General features: G+C 36.6%; 1 protein-coding gene across 1 annotated transcript in view; it reads right to left on the bottom strand.

The window, feature by feature from the left end:
- Positions 1 to 18,833, bottom strand: part of HFM1 (helicase for meiosis 1) — a gene marked incomplete at its 5' end in the record, with an annotated part of 114,176 nt that overhangs the window by 20,228 nt on the left and 75,115 nt on the right. The window contains 2 exons of the mRNA XM_080801850.1: positions 1,810 to 1,925; positions 2,243 to 2,323. Of these exons, the coding sequence (XP_080657976.1) occupies positions 1,810 to 1,925; positions 2,243 to 2,323 (197 nt within the window). The remainder of the gene's footprint in view (positions 1 to 1,809; positions 1,926 to 2,242; positions 2,324 to 18,833) is intronic.

Genomic DNA, 18,833 nt, shown 5'->3' with positions numbered 1-18,833 from the left:
ATGAGGACTGGGACTAAAACTGTCTTATTCACTGCTGTATCTTAGCACCTGTCACAGTACTTAGCATATTGTTGGTGCTCAATGAATGTGGAAGGAGGGCACTCAGCTGACTCAGCTGGAAGAGTGTGAGACTTCTGATCTCAGGGTTGTGAGTTTGAGCCCTACTTTGAGTGTACAGATTACTAAAAATAATAACTTTCTTTTTTGAGAGAGGGAGAGAGGGGCACCAGGGTGGCTCAGTCAGTTGGGCATCTGCCTTTGGCTCAGGTCATGATCCCAGGGTCCTGAGATCAAGCCCCACATCTGGCTCCCTATTCTGCAAGTAGCCTATTTCTTCCTCTCCCTCTGCCTGCTGCTCCTTCTGCTTTTGCTCTCTCTCTCTCTGTCAAATAAATATAAAAAATAAAAAAGTGGGGCGCCTGGGTGGCTCAGTGAGTTAAAGCCTCTGCCTTCGGCTCAGGTCATGATCCCAGGGTTCTGGGATCGAGCCCCGCATCGGGCTCTCTGCTCAGCAGGGAGCCTGCTTCCTTCTCTCTCTGCCTGCCTTTGCCTACTTGTGATCTCTGTCTGTCAAATAAATAAAATCTTTTAAAAAAAAAATAAAAAAGTAAGAGAGGAAGAGAGAAAGGGAGGGAAAGGGCATAGGGTGAGGGAGAGATATAATCTGAAGCAGGCTCCTTAACCAGTGTGAAGCCCAACAAGGAGCTCCATCTCAACCCTGAGATTATGACCTTAGCCAAAATTAAGAGTCAGACACTTAACAGATCATCCAGGTGCCCCAATTAAATAAACTTTTTAAAAAATGGATGTGGAAGGAAAGAGGGAATAATATGGAATGGAGAAGGGAAGAAGGAAAAAAGGATAAAAGAAAGGAAGGAAGAAAGGGAAAGGGAGGAAAAACTTGGGCTACTAAAAAATTAGTATCTCAGAGAAGGTGGTGGCTGTTTCGATGTGCATGCCTCTCCATTTCCCAGTATTCCTTTTATTTTAGCCTCATGACTTAAAATCTTCATTCTTATTAAAGCTCTAGAAAAGGGCTTTTCTTACCTCTTTTCCATGGTCTGATCAATTATTTTGCCCTGAATATGATGAGGTAGGCTTAGAATAAGTCTGCTAGTGAGCAGCCTATCAACCAGTAGGAACAACCATTCTTTCAGGACTTGGAAAGGAGGCTCTTGCTCAGTACTCATCTAGGTACATGAATCAAAATCAACTTCAGACTTTCCATACCACTCCAGCACAGACAGAACCAGGAAGGAGCAAGTGTGTCTAGTTTTAATTGCCGAACCAAGCCAAACTACATATCCCTCACCATTTCCTTCTTCTTTGGTTTAAAAAAAAAAAAAAACCCAAAACAAAAAACTAATAAGGGGCTGTAGAACTATGTCCCAAAAGTAGATTTACAGACTAATTATTAAGAACTACAATATTTTGGAGCACCTGGGTGACTTGGTTGGTCAAGCGGCTGCTTTCAGCTCAGGTCGTGATCCCAGGGTCCTGGGATTGAGCCCTGCATTGGGCTCCCTGCTCAGAAGGGAGTCTGCTTCTCCCTCTGCCTCTGCCCCTCCCCCTGGTTTTGCTCTCTCTTAGTACCTCTCTATCTCTTAAATAAACAAATAAAATCTTAAAAAAAAAAGAACTATAATATATTTCCTTTAGAAACAATATTTTGAAAAATGGCCATACTCCTAGGCAAGCCCTCAAGTAACTAAAGTATACTTCAGATACCTACCTAACTGATACATAGAATAAAGGAATATTCATATACCTTAAATTACAAAACAAGGGCTAAATGTTATTAAAACTAACCTTGAGACGTTTAACAGGAGGAAGTGATGAAACAGCATTCCTGTTTCTTAAATCAGATAAATATGAAGAGATTGTTGGCTCTTTCATCTCTGACCTCTGTGCAACTCCAGTTTTACCTAAGAAAAGAAATTCTTAATTCTTTAGGTTAAACTTTAGGTAGTGTTCATGTAAAGCCAAATTTCTTCATAATTTCTTTTTCTAAAAATTTTTTAATTTAAATTCAATTTAGTTAACATACAGTATTATTAGTTTGGGGGGGTAGATCTCCATAATTTCTAATCTAATTTTTTTCATGTTATCCACAAAAAAAGAAAATTATTTGAGTTATAAACTGCATAACATAAATATCACACGTAGGTAATTAGGATGTCATTACTATACAAAGGCCGTTCAATTTTTAAAACCTGAAATAAACTTCTTTTATGGAACTCACAGCAGTCATGTCCACATGTATGTTTATTTTTACAGTGATGATTACATTCTCGATTCCCAGGTTTTTTGCAAGCAGTCATTCCTAAATTAATATAAGAAAAACAAATCTATTTTTTACTGTAGTTCATTTCCTTTCATAGAGTACAAAAAGTTATGATTTTCACACTTTTTCAAAATGTTAGCCTATTTTATATGTAATTTTTAAAATGATACTCCTGACAACAGGTAGTCCCTGCCGGGCTATTAGCCCAATCCCAGCTCCTCACAAGGAGTGTCAACCCACCTATAAGCTTCTCTTTACCTCCCTGACATAAACAGAGCCAATTACCACAGAATATCAGTAACTCTTTTTTTAAAGATTTTATTTATTTATTCACAAGAAACAGAGAGAGAGCAAGAAAGGCAGAGGGAGAAAAAGACTCCACACGGAGCAGGAAGCCTGACGTGAGACTTAATCCCAAAACCCCAGGAGCATGACCTGAGCTGAAAGAAGACTCTTAACCATCTGACCCACCCAGGAACCCAGGAATATAAGTAGCTCTCATCTTGAATGAGGTAAGAATAAGAAACTTCTCTGCTGCTTTATACTTACACTTAAAGAAAAACCTGGAAAGAAGCAAACATAACAGCATTTTGATGGTATCAGTGATAGTTTCTAGTACTTAGGACATCATACATATTTAATAAATGTTAGAAATATGTGTTTTGGGGGTATAAGGAATTTTCTGTATGAATTCACAGGAAAAAGAGATTACTTCCAGCCTGACCCCCCCAAGCTAGAACATCCAAATATATAATTTATTCTTCATTTATAATATCTTAAGTAGACTTTTTCTTGATCTTAGTAACAAGAGGGAAGGAAGAGACATCTGAACTGACAGATAGGATCTGGACACGAGAAGGGGACCAGGGGAAGATGATCCAGGTAGAGGGCATAATATTCAAAGACAGCAAACCACAGACTATAGAAATAGAAATAACTTGACCTTTGTTGAAGCATAGATTTTAAGTGAACTAGAAATGTTGGAGGGAGTGAAGAGCTTTGAAAACCTTTATAACATTTTCTGGTCCTTTACTCTTCATTTTCAGTGCTGTTGCTCAGTCAACTCTTTTCAAGACATGACACATTTAGATAATAATAATATTTGTATAGCACCTGGAGTAAATGGATAAGGCTGCTCACCCTATGAGGCAACTGGCTACATGCCTTAAGGGCCAAGCAGATCAATGTATTGGGTAGTGATAAAATAATGAAACGTCCCTGGCAGCTGGAAGCTGACAGGCTGAACCACAGTGTTCCCAAGTGAATATAAACAACTTTGGCAGAATATAAACAATACTCAGGTAAGGCCATTCTGTGACTGTAGTAAAGATCGAAATAAGACTACTGTGTAATTATCTCTGAAACTTGAGACAAGGACACTCAAGAACCACAAAAATAACTAAACATCCCCCTCTTCTGGCTAACATAAATGACTACTATTTCCATAATCTTCCCATATCTAAGATAAGATACACCAAAATATCTAATACTTCCCTTTTTTAAAGTATGTAATCTAGAATTGACCTCTGCTCTCCCTAAACCCTGCTAAGAATCACCAGCACAAGCTAAAATCCTATAAATAATCTCTTCCCAACCCCTTGAGATAACCCACAACTCTACCAGAGCTGTGGTCAATTAAGCATGTGAAGGCATTTCTAAATTAAGTGATAAGCTAATATATTAGAGCATGTATTATCTCTATTATTACTTAAGGATTATGCAAGTAACTATAAAATTAAAATTGCTTAGAATCCTATGAAGGAGAGGAACACAATGCTGTATGATAATTGGAGGCACCATCCTAGGTAGGAATGTCTTGGAAGGCTTCCCTAAGAAGTAACAACTGAGTTGAGGACAAAAGAAAGAATGGGAATTAAGAAGGCAAGGAGGCAGGAGAAAGAGAGCATGGCATACGCAAAAGCTCTATAAGGGAAAGCATGGCATATAGGAGAAATTGAAAGAAGGTCAGTGTGATTAATACTCAGCAAGTAAGAGAGAGCACACAAAATGAGATTAGTAGAGAACGGTCAGGAAAGATTTGTAGAATGGCTCCACCATGGAACCCTGGTAATTCCATGTCTCTATATAGGCCATATCCAAGACTTAACTATTTATAGAATGCCCTCTGAACCTCTTTGGGACATGTCAAGATAGTCAGTCTTGTGAGTAGGTGCTAAAAGACATTTCTCATCTGCCTCCTTAGCTTGCATGAGACTGCCATGAAGCAGTTTCTCATCTGCCTCTGGTTCCGGTAAGGCACTGGTCCTTCCACCTTGCCTCTTTCAAGGTACAGATGCAGGTTATAAAACCACTTAATTTGCAGCCTATAGTTGATGCCTCAAAAACAAAGCAATCCACCATTTGTGTTATCTGATCAGTGTTATCCTGTGGGATTAAGAATGCAAGCAACTGATAATATGCTGATCTTATTTTGCTGTCTACATAAGTAATAAACTGTCTAGGTCCATTTAGGTCTCTAGTGTCCTTACCAGCCAATTCTATGGAGGTGAGACAAGACTACCTAGCAACTGCCATCCCACTGCTACTTAGGAATTGACTGACCATGTGACCTAGTAGGGATGTTAATGATTGGATCTTTTATTCTAAGGCCTAGGAGGAGACACTACAGTGATTTAATCAAGGAAGGAACATAATTAAATTCACAGTTTGAAAAAAAGGTTACCACAAGAGTCTAGGCAAAAAAATGATGGTAATTCAGTCTAGAGTGATGATACTACTAGAGTCAGAGAATGGGCTGATTTGAGAGCTAGACAGAAAGAAAAAATATCTTTAATATTGAATCAAGTGAAGCACTTTTCTTTCTTGAGCAGCTGTATTATTTTCCCTGAAGTTTTGCTAAATTTCTTTAAGTGTATTCAATATTTCAGAGACAAAAATAAATACATGGAGACACCACCTATTTATTCCCCCTTCATAGCTACCTCTTTTCTTAAGCCCTCCATCCTCCTCCTAACATATTGTAGGCCTGTCCTACAACTGTCATCTGGAACTTCCTTTCATTAAGCTTCTTGAGTGAATCCACTATTCTTGGATTCTTTGACTTCTTTTTTGGTTAACTGCTTTGTTAATATTGTGCTCATACTCAAGCAACTGCCTCAGAAAAGCTGTGTGTGAGTTCAACTTTCTAAATCCTTGGATGTATTAAGATTACTTTACTTTCATACTTAATAGTTTGGCTGGGTATAGAACACAGGGTTGGAAATCATTTTCCCCTGGACTTTTAAGTCTATTGTCTTCTACCATCCAATGCTGCTGATAAAGATGAACAAAATTTCAATTCTTGCTCCTTAAAAGTATTTATGATTTTCTCTTTATGCATGATGTTCTGAAATGTTGCAATTATTCCTTCTTTGTAGATATTCTTTCATCCTAACTAGCACTGACTAAGCCTTTTTGATATGCAGATCTATATCTCCAAGTGTAGAACATTTTCTTAAATTATTTCTTCTGATTTGTTTGTTGTCTCTTTCTGGAACATTTATTAGTCAGCTACTAAACTCCTAGATTTCCCTTTATCTCTTTTATTTTCTGTCTCCCTGTCTAATTCCAGAGAATCAAGACTATCTAGATAAGAAATAGCAAATCTGAGATTCTAGCTAAGATAGTCTAATTCCAGAGCCTGATCTCTCAACCACCATGTCTCCCTCAAATAATGCATTTAATTTATTTAGGGAAGAAATCAAAGGATTTTGGGGATGGGAAGTCAGGAGGAAAAGCCTTGTAGGTTGTTGTTTTGCAGTAAGGAATAAGGAATTGCTTTGTTCCTTAATCCAACTCCTAATAGATGCATTTCTAAACATCACCACAAGATGGTGTCCAATGACTATACACATTTATTCCCAGTGGTTGAAAACTACCTACCATCTGGCAATTGAATTTTAAAGATTCTGGAGACACTCGCAAATTTCAAGGCCGAGTTGGCAAGTCTTGTTGGGAATGAAGACTGTATACAAGTTTGTTTATAGAATATTAGCAAATGGATATTAATTACCTAAGTGACAAAAACTTTCTCTGTTAGAAATGGTACTTATAAGTGCTCCCCCATTCCTACACCACTACCTATATCCTGATAATTGTCTGATTTTGTCTTATTAACAAACATAAGATTACAGACACTGATAATTGGAAAAATTAGGTTCTCAAAGAAAATTGACCTAAGCTGTACTCTTAGGTATGATTTAAAGTTAATAAATCCCATATTTCCATTACTATAATAATCTGAAAGGCATATATTTTCATAATTCTGTCACATATAGATTTGTATGTTTTTAAAGCCCCAATTCTAATTATTTAAAGTAAAATAAATTTATTAATGTCAACTAGAATTGTATTTAAGGAAAATATTTAAAATTACTTTAATAGGGTCAGTAATGGCTGGTAGGGCAAGGGTTAGTTGTTTTAAAAAAAGTCAAAGAGGGTGCCTGGGTGGCTCAGACGGTTAAGCACCTGCCTTTGGCTCAGGTCAGGATCCCAGGGTTCAGGCTCCCTGCTGGCGGAAAGCCTGCTTTCCCTCTCCCACTCTCCCTGCTTATGTTCCTGCTCTCGCTGTCTCTCTCTGTCAAATAAATAAATAAAATCTTTAAAAAAAAAATCAAAGAAAAATTGATAGTAGTAGGCACATAACACCTGACACACTTAGGCTTGCATCCTAATTATAAATTTAATTGGTCTCTGTATAGGCTACTGGAGTTAATATTTTTTTCTTTTTTTAAAGATTTCTTTCTTTATTTTAGAGAAGAGGGAGAGGGAGACTGGGAGGGAAAGTGAGAATCTCCAGCAGACTCCCTGCTGAAGGGGGAGCCCCACTCTGGGGCTTGATACCACAACCCCAAGATCATGACCTGAGCCAAAATCAAGTCAGGTTAACTGACTGAGCCACCCAGGCACCCCTGGGGTTAGTTTTTCTAAAAGACTATTATTTTGACTTTTGCAGTTCCTGATTTATGTTAATCAGATTTATGCACTTTATGACTTTAAATGAGAGAGCATCCTCTTAATTTTTTGTCAAATATACTATCATTTTGTTATTTATTTATTAAGAAAAAGGTAACACTAATGAATTGGAATCCACAGTGCTCAGGCATTTCTTTTATCCTTTCATTTTTTCAAATATTTTAAATTTCCAACTCAGAATGGCATAGCAACTGTAAATGAATTTACTAATGTCAAATCAATTTTCTTCAAATTAAACAAAGTCCATACCTCTTACTGAGAATCTACTTAAAGGATCAAAAGTTTAAATGCCCAAATCTTATATATTAAGAATAGGCCTGAAAATTTTTTAAATACTTTACAGTCAAAAAGTATATTTTTCACATTGTCATATCTTAAAAATAGCAAAAATATTTTTCCTTAAATTTTACAAAATGTTATCCATTTGACTATATAGATGAGAAACTACTGCTAAAAGAATGTTTTCAAACACAGGAAGCATGAAAATAATTTTTAGTTATATTATATAAATTAAAGTGCATACTTTTGTTTTTATATATGGCCCCATAATTTGATATTATAATACCAAAGTATGTGCTGAACTTTCAAGCACATTTAGAAACAATTATTTAGCAACTATAGTCTCTGAACTGAATATTAGTTTGTATCATTTAATAACATCGTCTGACAGGAAGTCAGAAAAATTGAAATATGGATTGTTTTGAAAAAGCCAAATTTTGTTGTTACAACCTTAGTAGGGTATAAATCTATGACCCCTTCATTGTGTCACATATTGAGATAGGATATGTATGTTATATTTAAAGGTGTAAGTATGTATCTTTATTTGGGGATATATGAATTTGCATATAAGAACTGAATTATATAACTGGAATATTCACAAGATTTGGGATGGTTGAAAAATATAGATTTGAAGGAGTACATGCAACCCAGTGTTTACAGCAGCATTATCAAGAATAGCCAGAATCTAGAAAGTGTCCCAATGTCCATCGACTGATGAATGGACAAGGAAGATGTGGTATATGTATGTATATACACACACAAACACATACAATGAAATATCACTCAGCCATCAAAAACAGTGAAACCTTGTCATTTGCGAAGATGTGGGTGGAGCTAGAGTGCATTATGCTAAGAGAAATAAGTTAGTCAGAGAAAGACAAATACCATATAATTTCACTCCTATGTGGAATTTGAGAATGAAAGAGATGAACATATGGGAAGGGTGGGAAAAAAGAGAGAGGGAAACAAACCAAACGAGACTCTTAATGATAGAGAACTGAGGGTTGATGGAGGGAAGTGGGGGGAGGTGGGCTACACGGGTGATGGGTATTAAGGAGGTCACTTGTTACAATGAGCACTGTGTATTGTATGTAAGTGATGAATCATTGAAGTCTACTCCTGAAACCAATACTGCACTGTATGTTAACTAACTAGAATTTAAATAAAAATTTGAAAAAAAAAAAAGATTTGGGATGGCTATAGGTATACGTGAAGGGTGTGTGTGTATGTGAGTGTAATAAAATATTATTTGTTTGATAGGAAGCATCTTTTACCCGTTTTCAAGGATTGTGCAAAATACGTAGGGAACTTTTGCCCTTATAGAAGGTTCATGCTAGCAGGAAGTAGAGTAAACATTCCAACTTCTCATCACAATTTTAAGTAACAAACAATTCAAGCTACTTTAAACAGAAAGAGCTGGTGAGTGGGGGAAATGTGTTACATGAACACAGATATGTCACAGAATCCAAAGCAGCAATTCAGAGAGGCATCAGAAGGGACTAAAACCAAGAAACAGGAAGTCATCAGAATCCCAGCTCTGACATTCTCACCTTTGCACCTCTCTGTACCTCTGCTTTAGTTTTCTGTTTCAAAACTCAGCTCTCTGCGATCCTTTCTGTATGTGGTAAAGGATGGTCAGCTGATGGCTCTGAGTTTATATTATCTTCATGCAGCTCTAATTCTAAACTGTCTTTTTAAAACTGATTTCTGATGCTACTATAAATGGTATTTTAAAAAATGATTATTTCTATTCTTTTTTTGTTTGCTGGCATATAGTAATACTATTGTTTTTCAAATTTTTTAGTTGAAATATAATTCATAGCACAAAATCTACTCTTTTGAAGTGTACAGTTTGGTAGGTTTTTAGTATATTCCCAAGGTTGTGTAACCATCACTGTATCTAATTCCAGAACATTGTCACCTTAAAAAAAAAAAAAATCACATAGCTATTAGTAGTTACTCCTTAGTTCTTCCTACACCCAGCCTCTGCAATAACTAATCAACTTTCTATCTCTATAAATTTGCCTATTCTACACTTCCCAAATAAATGGATCCTAACAATATCTGACCTTTTGTGAATGGCTTCTCTCATTAACATAATTTTTTCAGGGATTATCCACGTATCAGTAGTTTATTCTTTATGGCTGAATATTCCATTATATGGTTATACTACATTTTACTTATTCATTCCATGAGTTGGTAAACATTTCAGTTGTTTCTATTTTTTGGCTATTATGAATAATGATACTATAAACATTCACATGCTAGTTTTTATATGTTTTCAATACTTTTGGATATAAACACAGAAAAGGAACTGCTGGGTCGCATGGTAATTCTATGCTTAACTTCTTGAGGAACTGGCAAACTTTTCCAAAGCAGCTGCACAATTTCACATTCCCATAGCAGTGCTATGAGGGTTTCAATGCCTCTACATCCTCACCAACACTTACTATTGTCCATCTTTTTGACTAAAGTATGTGGGAAGTAAGTGTCACATTGTGGTTTTGATTTGCATTTCCATCTTGACTAATGATGTTGAGCAACTTTTCATGTTTGTATTGCTCATTTGTAGCTCTTCCTTGCAAAAATGTCTTTTCATATCATTTGACCAGTTTGAATTTGGTTCCTTGCGTTTTTATTGTTGAGTTGCAAGACATCTTTGTGTATACCAGATACTAGTCCTTTATCAGATATGTGATTTGCAAATATTTTCTCTCATTCTTTGGGTTGTTCTTTCCACTTTCTTGATAGTGTTATTTGAAGCACAAAGGTTTTTAATCTTTTTAAAAAAAAAACTTTACTTATTTGTCAGAGAGAGAGAGAGAGCATGCGCCTGCACAAGCAGGGGGAGCGGCAGGCAGAGGGAAAAGCATCAGCCAGATGCAAGACTTGATTCCAGGATCCCAGGATCATGACCTGAGCTGAAGGCAGATGCTTAACCAACTAAGCCATCCAGGTGCCCCCAGAAGTTTTTAATCCTGATAAAGTCCAATTCATCTTTTTTTAGCTGCTTGAGCTTTAGGTGTCACACCTAAGAAACTATTGCTAATCCAAGGTCATGAAGATATAAACCCATGTTTTCTTCTAAGAATATTATAGTTTAACTCTTACTTTTAGGTCTTAACACATTTTGAGTTAATTTTTACATATGGTATGAAGTATTTACGGTATGAGTAATACCATATATGGTATGAAGTAATTATGATATAATTAACTCAACTGACTATTCAGTTGTCCAGCTCTATTTGTTGAAAGGCTATTCTTTCCCCCCCTGAATTGTTTCGACAACTTTGTTGGAAATCAACTGACCACAGATGTATGCATTTATTTCTGTACTCTCAAATATATTCTGTTGATCTATATGGCTATTATTATGCCAGTACCACATTGTCTTGACTACTGTGGCTTTGTAATAAGTTTTGAAATCAGGAATTGTGAGTCCTCTATCTTTGTTCCTTCCCCCCACCAAGACTGATTGGCTAATTCAGATACCTTACATTCTCATATGAATTCTATTTTATTTATTTATTCATTGATTTAAATTCAGTTAGCCAACATATAGCACATCACTAGTTTCAGATGTAGTGTTGAATCAGTTGCTTACAGCAAGTGGTGCTCATCACACCATGTGCTCTCCTTAATGTCTATCACCTAATTACTATATCCCCCCCAACCACCACCCATCCAGCAATACTGTTTGTTTCCTATAGTTAAGAGTCTCTCAGGGTTTTTCTCCCTCTCTGATGACTTCCCATTCAGTTTTCTCTCCCCTCCCCTATGATCCTCTGTGCTCTTTCTTATATTCCACATATGAGTGAAACCATATGATAATTGTCTTTCTTTGACTGACCCATTTTGCTCAGTGTAATACCCTCCAGTTCCATCTATGTTGATGTATATGGTAACTATTCATCCTTTCTGATGGCTGAATAATATTCCATTGTATATATGTGTGTGTGTGCATGCATGTAAAAAATATATATCTTATATGCATATAGGCATGTAAAAATATATATTTTTTACATGCATGCACACACACATATACAATGGAATATATAATATACAATGGAATATATATATGTTCCATTATGTGTGTGCGTGTGTGTGTGTGTGTGTGTATTTCTTCTTTATCCATTCATCTGTTGATGAACACCTTTGTTCTTTCCACAGTTCTGCTATTGTGGACATTGTTGCTGTGAACACTGGGGTGCATGTGTTTGGGGTAAATACACAGTAGTGCAATTGCTGGATCTTAGGGTAGCTCTATTTTTAACTTCTTGAGGAACCTCCATACTGTTTTCCAGAGTGGTGGTACCAGCTTGCATTCTTACCAACAGCATAAGAGAGTTTCCCTTTCTACATATCCTCGCCAAAATTTGTTGTTTCCTGTCTTATTAACTTTTGGTGCAATTGTAAATGGGATTGATTCCTTAATTTTTCTTCCTTCTGTCTCATTGTTAGTGTATAGAAATGCAACTGATTTCTGTGCATTGATTTTATATCCTGCCACATTGCTGAATTCCTGTATGAGTTCTGGCAATTTGGGGGTGGAGTCTTTCTGGTTTTCCACATAAAGTATCATGTCACCTGCAAAGAGAATTTGACTTCTTTGCCAACTTGAATGCCTTTTACTTCTTTTTGTTATCTGAGTGCTGAGGATAGTACTGTATGTTGAACAACAGTGGTGAGAGTGGGTAGCCCTGCCGTGTTCCTGTCCTTAGGTGAAAAGTTCTCAGTTTTTCCCCATTGAGAATGTTAATTGTTGTGGGCTTTTTGTGTATGGCTTTCATGATATTGAAGTATGTTCCCTCTATTCCTACACTGTGGAGAATCTCAATCAAGAAAGGATGTTATATTTTGTCAAATGTTTTTTCTGCATCAATTGAGAGGATCGTATAGTTCTTGTCCTTTTTTAAAATTATTATTATTAATGTGATGTATCATGCTGATTGATTTGTGAATGTGGAATCATCCGTGCAGCCCAGAAATAAATCCCACTTGGTTGTGGTAAATAATCCTTTTAATATACTATTGGATCCTACTGGCTAGTATCTTGGCGAAAATTTTTGCACCCATGTTCTTCAGGGATATTGGCCTGTAATTCTCCTTTTTGGTCGGCTTTTTGTCTGGTTTTGGTATCAAGGCAATGCTGGCCTAAAATTAAAAATAAAAAAAAAAAAAAAAGCTAATGCTGGTCTCATATGAGTTTGGAAGTTTTTATCCCTTTCTATTTTTTTTGAAAGAGCTTCTTCTTTTAATGTTTGTTAGAATTCCCCTGGGAAGCCATCTAGCCTTGGACTCTTGTTTGTTGTGAAATTTTTGATGACTGCTTCAATTTCCTTACTGGTTATGGGTCTGTTCAGGTTTTCTATTTCTTCCTGTTTCAGTTTTGGTAGTTTATAAGTTTCCAGGAATGCATCTGCCTAATTTGTTGGCATATAGTAGCTCATAACATGTTCTTCAAATTGTTTGTATTTCTCTGGTGTTGGTCGTGATCTCTCCTCTTTCATTCATGATTTTATTAATTTGGGTCCCTTCCTTTTTCTTTTTGATAAGTATGGCTAGGGGTTTACCGATCTTATCAATTCTTTCCAAGAGCCTGCTTCTAGTTTAATGTTCTACTGTTCTTTTGGTTTCCATTTCATTGATTTCTACGCTAACGTATTATTTCTCTTCTTCTGCTTGATTTAGGCTTTGTTTGCTGTTCTTTCTCCAGCTCCTTTAGGTGTAAGGTTAGCTTGTGTATTTGAGGCTTTTTTAATTTTTTGAGAAAGGCTTGTATTTCTAAGATCTTCTCTCTTAGGACTGCCTTTGCTATATCCCAAAGGCATTGAAATATTATTTTTTCATTTTCCTTTGTTTCCTTGAATTTTAAAAATTCTTCTTAATTTCCTGGTCGACCAATTCATTCTTTAGTAGGATGCTCTTTAACCTCCAAGTGTTTGAATTACTGACAAATTTCCTCTTGTGATTAAGTTCAAGTTTCAAAGCATTGTGCTCTGAAAATATGCAGGGAATGATCCCAACTTTTGGTACCACTGAGACCTGATTTATGACCCAGTATGCGATCTATTCTGGACAATATTCCATGTGCACTTGAGAAGAAATGTGTATTCTGTTGTTTTAAGATGGAATATATCTGTGAAGTCCATCTGGTCCAGTGTGTCACTCAAAGCCCTTGTTTCCTTATTGATCTTCTGCTTAGATGATCTATCCATTGCTGTGAGTGGGGTGCTTAAGTCCCCTATTATTACTGTATTATTCTTGATGTGCTTCCTTAATTTGGTTATTAATTGGCTTATATAATTGGCTGCTCCCATAACTGTTTATAATTATTAGATTTTTTTTTGGATGGACCCTTTGAGTATGATATAATGTCCCTCTTCATCCCTTACTACAGTTTTTGGTTTAATATCTAATTTGTCTAATATGAAGACTGCTACCCCAGCTTTCTTTTGATGTCTATTAGCATGATAAATATTTCTCCACTCCCTCACTTCCAGTCTGGAGGTGTCTTTAGGTCTAAAATGAGTCTCTTGTAGATAGCATATAGAAGGGTCTTGCTTTTTTATCCAATCTGATACCCTGTGTCTTTTGATTAGAGCATTTAGCCCATTTACATTCAAAGTAACTACTGAAAAATATTAACTTAGTGCCATTGCATTACCTGTAAAGTCCCTGTTTCTGTAGATTGTCTCTGTTTCTTTCTGGTCAATGTCACTTTGGGGCTCTCTCTTCACTTCAAGGATCCCCTTTAATATTTTTTGCAGGACCGGTTTAGTGATCACAAATTCTTTTAGTTTCTGTTTGTCCTGGAAGTTCTTTATCTCTCCTTCCATTCCAAATTACACCCTTGTTGGATAAAGTATTCTTAGCTGCATGTTTTTCTCATTTAGTACCCTGAATACATCATGCCAACCCTTTCTGGCCTGCCAGCCTAATGTTCCTATCCCTGTAGGTTAAGAACCTCTTGTCTTGAGCTGCTTTCAGGACTTTATCTCTGGAATTTGCAAGCTTCACTATTATATATGTCAGTGATTTATATTTAATGATTTTGAGGGGAGTCCGCTCTACCTCATGGACTTGAATGCTTGTTTCCTTCCCCAGCTTAGAGATGTTCTCATCTATGATTTGCTCAAATATACCTTCTGTCCCTCTCTCACTCTTTCTTCTTCCTCTGGGACCCCAATAATCCTAATGTTTTGCTTTATGATTTCACTGATTTCTCAAAGACTCCCCTCACAGTCCATTAGTTGTTTTCCTCTGTTTTCTTTTCTTTTCTTTTTTTTTTAAGATTTTATTTATTTATTTGACAGAGAGAGATCACAAGTAAGCAGAGAGGCAGGCGCAGAGAGAGAGGGGAGGAACAGGCTCCCTGCTGAGCAGAGAGCCCGATGTGGGACTCGATCCCAGGACCCTGAGATCATGACCTGAGCCGAAGGCAGAGGCTTAACCCACTGAGCCACCCAGGCGCCCATTCCTCTGTTTTCTTCAGCTTCCTTCCCTTCCATCAACTTGTCTTCTATGTCACTCCCTCTTCTGCTTCATTGACCCTAGTTGTTAGAGCATCCGATTTAGCCTGCATCTCAGTTAAAGCATTTTTAATTTTGGCCTAATTAGATTTTATATCTGCACTAAGAGATTCTCTAATGTCTTTTATACTTTTTTCAAGCCCAACTAGTAAGTTTATAATTTTTATCCTGAATTCCAGCTCTGACATTTTACTTATATCCACATTGATTAGATCTGTAGCAGAGAGTATTACCACTGGTTCTTTCTTTGGCTGTGAATTCCTCCTCCTAGTCATTTGCCCAGAAAATGGATGAATGAGAAAACAAAATTAAAAATATCAACCACGACCCAAGCAAAATATACACTAGGCAAATCCAAAGAGGTCAGAAACCAAAAAAGAAAAGGAAAAAATAAATAAATAAATAAATAAAGGGGGGATATAATCTCCCAGGTGGACAAACAGGGTGATCCACTTGATCACCACTTGGTGATACAAATCCACTTGTATTTTGGTCTGTTTGTTAGAAGACACTAAATCCCTAAACTGTAAAGAAAGCAAAACTGATTATATATATATATGTGTATATATATGTATATATATATATACACACACATATATATATGCAAAAATAAAATTGAATACAGTGAAAGGAACCGAAAAGTGAAGACTACACCTATAATATGTAAATGTAAAAATGAAAGTTAAAAAAGACTTAAAAACAAAGAGTTGATAAAATAAGAAACTAGTTAAAAAAGAAAAAGAAAATTATAAACTGAAAGATAAATGAACCATGAGAAAAAACCTCAAATTCTATATACTAATTTCCCCTATCACTGGACTTTTGCAGTCCTGTGTGCTCTGCAAACTTGGTGTTGGCCTGATGTTCCAGCTGGTCTTCTGGAGGAAGGGTCTGCTGCACTAATTCTTAGGTATCTTTGCCTGGGTGGAGTTGCACAACCCTTGCCAGGGGTCCAAGCTCAGTAAACGCTGCTTCTGGTTGATCTATGTAACTTTGTTTCCTGAAGGCTTTCTATACCTCTTAGAGGATGAAAATTAAAGTGGCTGAGCCCTGATCTCCAGCCCCAGAGCTGAAAGATCACAGCTCCCTCTCTTCAGTAAACCCTCAGGGATAAGCAGTCTTCACTTTTGTGTGTGGCAAACTCTAGACTCCTGCAGCCTGCACCTGTACTGATCCTCCCAGGGAAGGCAGAGGGTCACAACATTTCTGCCCTTTTGTGCTGTGGTTCATGGTTTATGACAACAGAACTGAGAGCCCCCTCCTGGTCTCACTGGCTGTAATCAATTTCCCCACTCCAGTGCTTGGGAACTCTGCTGGCTCAGGCACCCCCATTCTTTCTGTGAGCCAGAGAATCCTGAGATGACACTGTCTCTCCTAGAATTCTGCCCCACTTTGCCACCTGAGCACCTATCAGGCAAGGACATCTCTTACTACAGCAGACTTCTAGATTCTGATTTTGTGCTCTGGGGCTATATCACTTTCCAGTAGCTGGCATATGGAGGCTCCCTCCCCCTCCCATTTATTTCCTGATACATCCCCTTGGATTCACTTCTCAGCCTACCTTGCAAAAAGGTAGTTTTTTGGTTGCTTTTCTATTTGTAGAATTCCAGCAATTCCTTTCTTCCATCTCAGGTTGAATTCATAGGTGTTCAGAATGGTATGATAGTTATCTAGCTAAATTCAAGGGACCAGGTGAAACAAGGTTCCCTACTCTTCCACCACCTGTCTCCCTCTTCCCATATGAATTTTAAAATCAGTTTGTGAATTTCTGCCAAAAGCAGAGTGAGGATTTTGCTAGCTGTGGATTGATTTGGAAAATTTTGCCACCTTAACAATATGAAGACTTCCAATCCATGGACATAGGATATCTTTCCATTTATTTAGGTCTTCTTTAATTTCTCTCAGTGGTGTTTTGTAATGTCCTGTGTTTACATCTTGCACTAATTTTATTAAATGTATTCTTAAATACTCTATTCTTTTTAGTGCTATTGTAGTTTTTTTATATTGACTCTGTATCCAGTGATAGTTCCAATTTTATATATTAATTCTAACAGTGTGTCTACAGTCTTTTGGATTTTCTAGGTATATAATTTTTTTTTTAACTTATTTATTTAACACAGAGAGAGAGAGAGAGAGAGAGAGAGAGAATGAGCATAAGCAGGGGGAAAAGGAGGCAGATGGAGAGGGAGAAGCAGGCTCCCTGCTGATTAAGGAGCCTGATGTGGACTTGATCCCAGGACCCTGGGATTATGACCTGAGCAGAAGGCAGATACTTACCTGACTGAGCCACTCATGTTGCTTATACACTATAATCATGTTGCTTTCAAGTAACAACAGTTTATTTTTTCTTCCTACTCCTTATCACTTTTATTTCTTTTTATTATATAACTGTACTGACTAGGACTTCTAGCATAATGTTAAATAGATATAGTAATAGAGAACATTCTTGTGTCATTCTCCATCTAAATAGGAAAGTTTTTAAACTACTTCACCACTGTGCACATTTGTTATATATTTTTTTTTAAATAAAAAATGAGCATTGAATTTTTGTCAAATTTCTTTGACCTCGATCAAGAGGATCACATGGGTGGTTTTTTTTCTGTTAATGTAGTGAAATACATTGAAGCATCTTTGAATGCTAAGGCACTCTTACATACATGGAATAAGCCATACTTAATTGTACTGTAGTATGACTTTTAAATATATGGCTGGATTCTACTTCCTAATATTTTGTTATGAACTTCTGGATCTATTTCCATGACATACACTGGTGAATAATTTCCCTTTCTATTAATGTCCTTGTCAGGTTTTGAAATCAAGATCCCCATGTTGGCTCTGTTCAAAAAAATTACAGCATTAGTGGGGCGCATGGGTGGCTCAGTGGGTTAAGCCGCTGCCTTCGGCTCGGGTCATGATCTCGGGGTCTTGGGATCGAGCCCCGCATCGGGCTCCTTGCTCAGCGGGGAGCCTGCTTCCTCCTCCCTCTCTGCCTGCCTCTCTGCCTGCCTCTCTGCCTGCTTGTGCTCTCTCTCTCTCTCTCTCTCTCTGTCAAATAAATAAATAAATAAAATCTTTAAAAAAATAAAAAATAAAATAAAAAAATTACAGCATTAGAAACTATTTTTTCTTTTTCTCTTCTCTGAAAAAGTTTGGGTAAGTTTGATACTGTTTTTTCCTAAATGTTTGGGGAAATTCACCAGTGAAATCACCTGATGCTCTGGATTTCTTTGTGGATTTTTAATTGCTTCAATTTCATTACTAGTATCAGACCACTAAAATTTTCTATTTTTTCTGTCAGTAAGTTTTGCTTCTCAAGGGTTTGCTCATTTTTACCCAAATTATGTCAAATTCATTGATATAAAATAATTCACAATAGCTTTATCTTTTCGATGTGTGTAGTGGTATCCCCCTTTTCATTCCTAATATTGTTAATTTGTATTTATCTCTTTATCAGTCTTGATAAGGGCTTCTTAAATTTATTAATCATTTCAAAGAACCAAATCTTAGCTTTGTTGATTTTTCTATTGTACATTACATTCTATATTTCATTCACTTCTGCTTTTCTCTTTATTATTTCTGTCTTTCTATATTCCTTATATTTGATGTGTTATAGTCCTGAGGTAAGAGCATTTCTGATTTTAATTCTGCATATATTTAAAATTCTAAAAGTCATTTCAATTACTGCTGTACAATTTAGTCAAGACAATTATTAACAATAAATTTAGCCATTTACTTGCCCTTTCTACTGTTTTTCATTCCCTCCA

Source organism: Martes martes, assembly GCF_963455335.1.
Source record: "Martes martes genome assembly, chromosome: 4".
NCBI lineage: Eukaryota > Metazoa > Chordata > Mammalia > Carnivora > Mustelidae > Martes > Martes martes.
The sequence above is the reverse complement of the archived record's forward strand: the minus strand, read 5'-3'. Positions and strand labels throughout refer to the sequence as shown.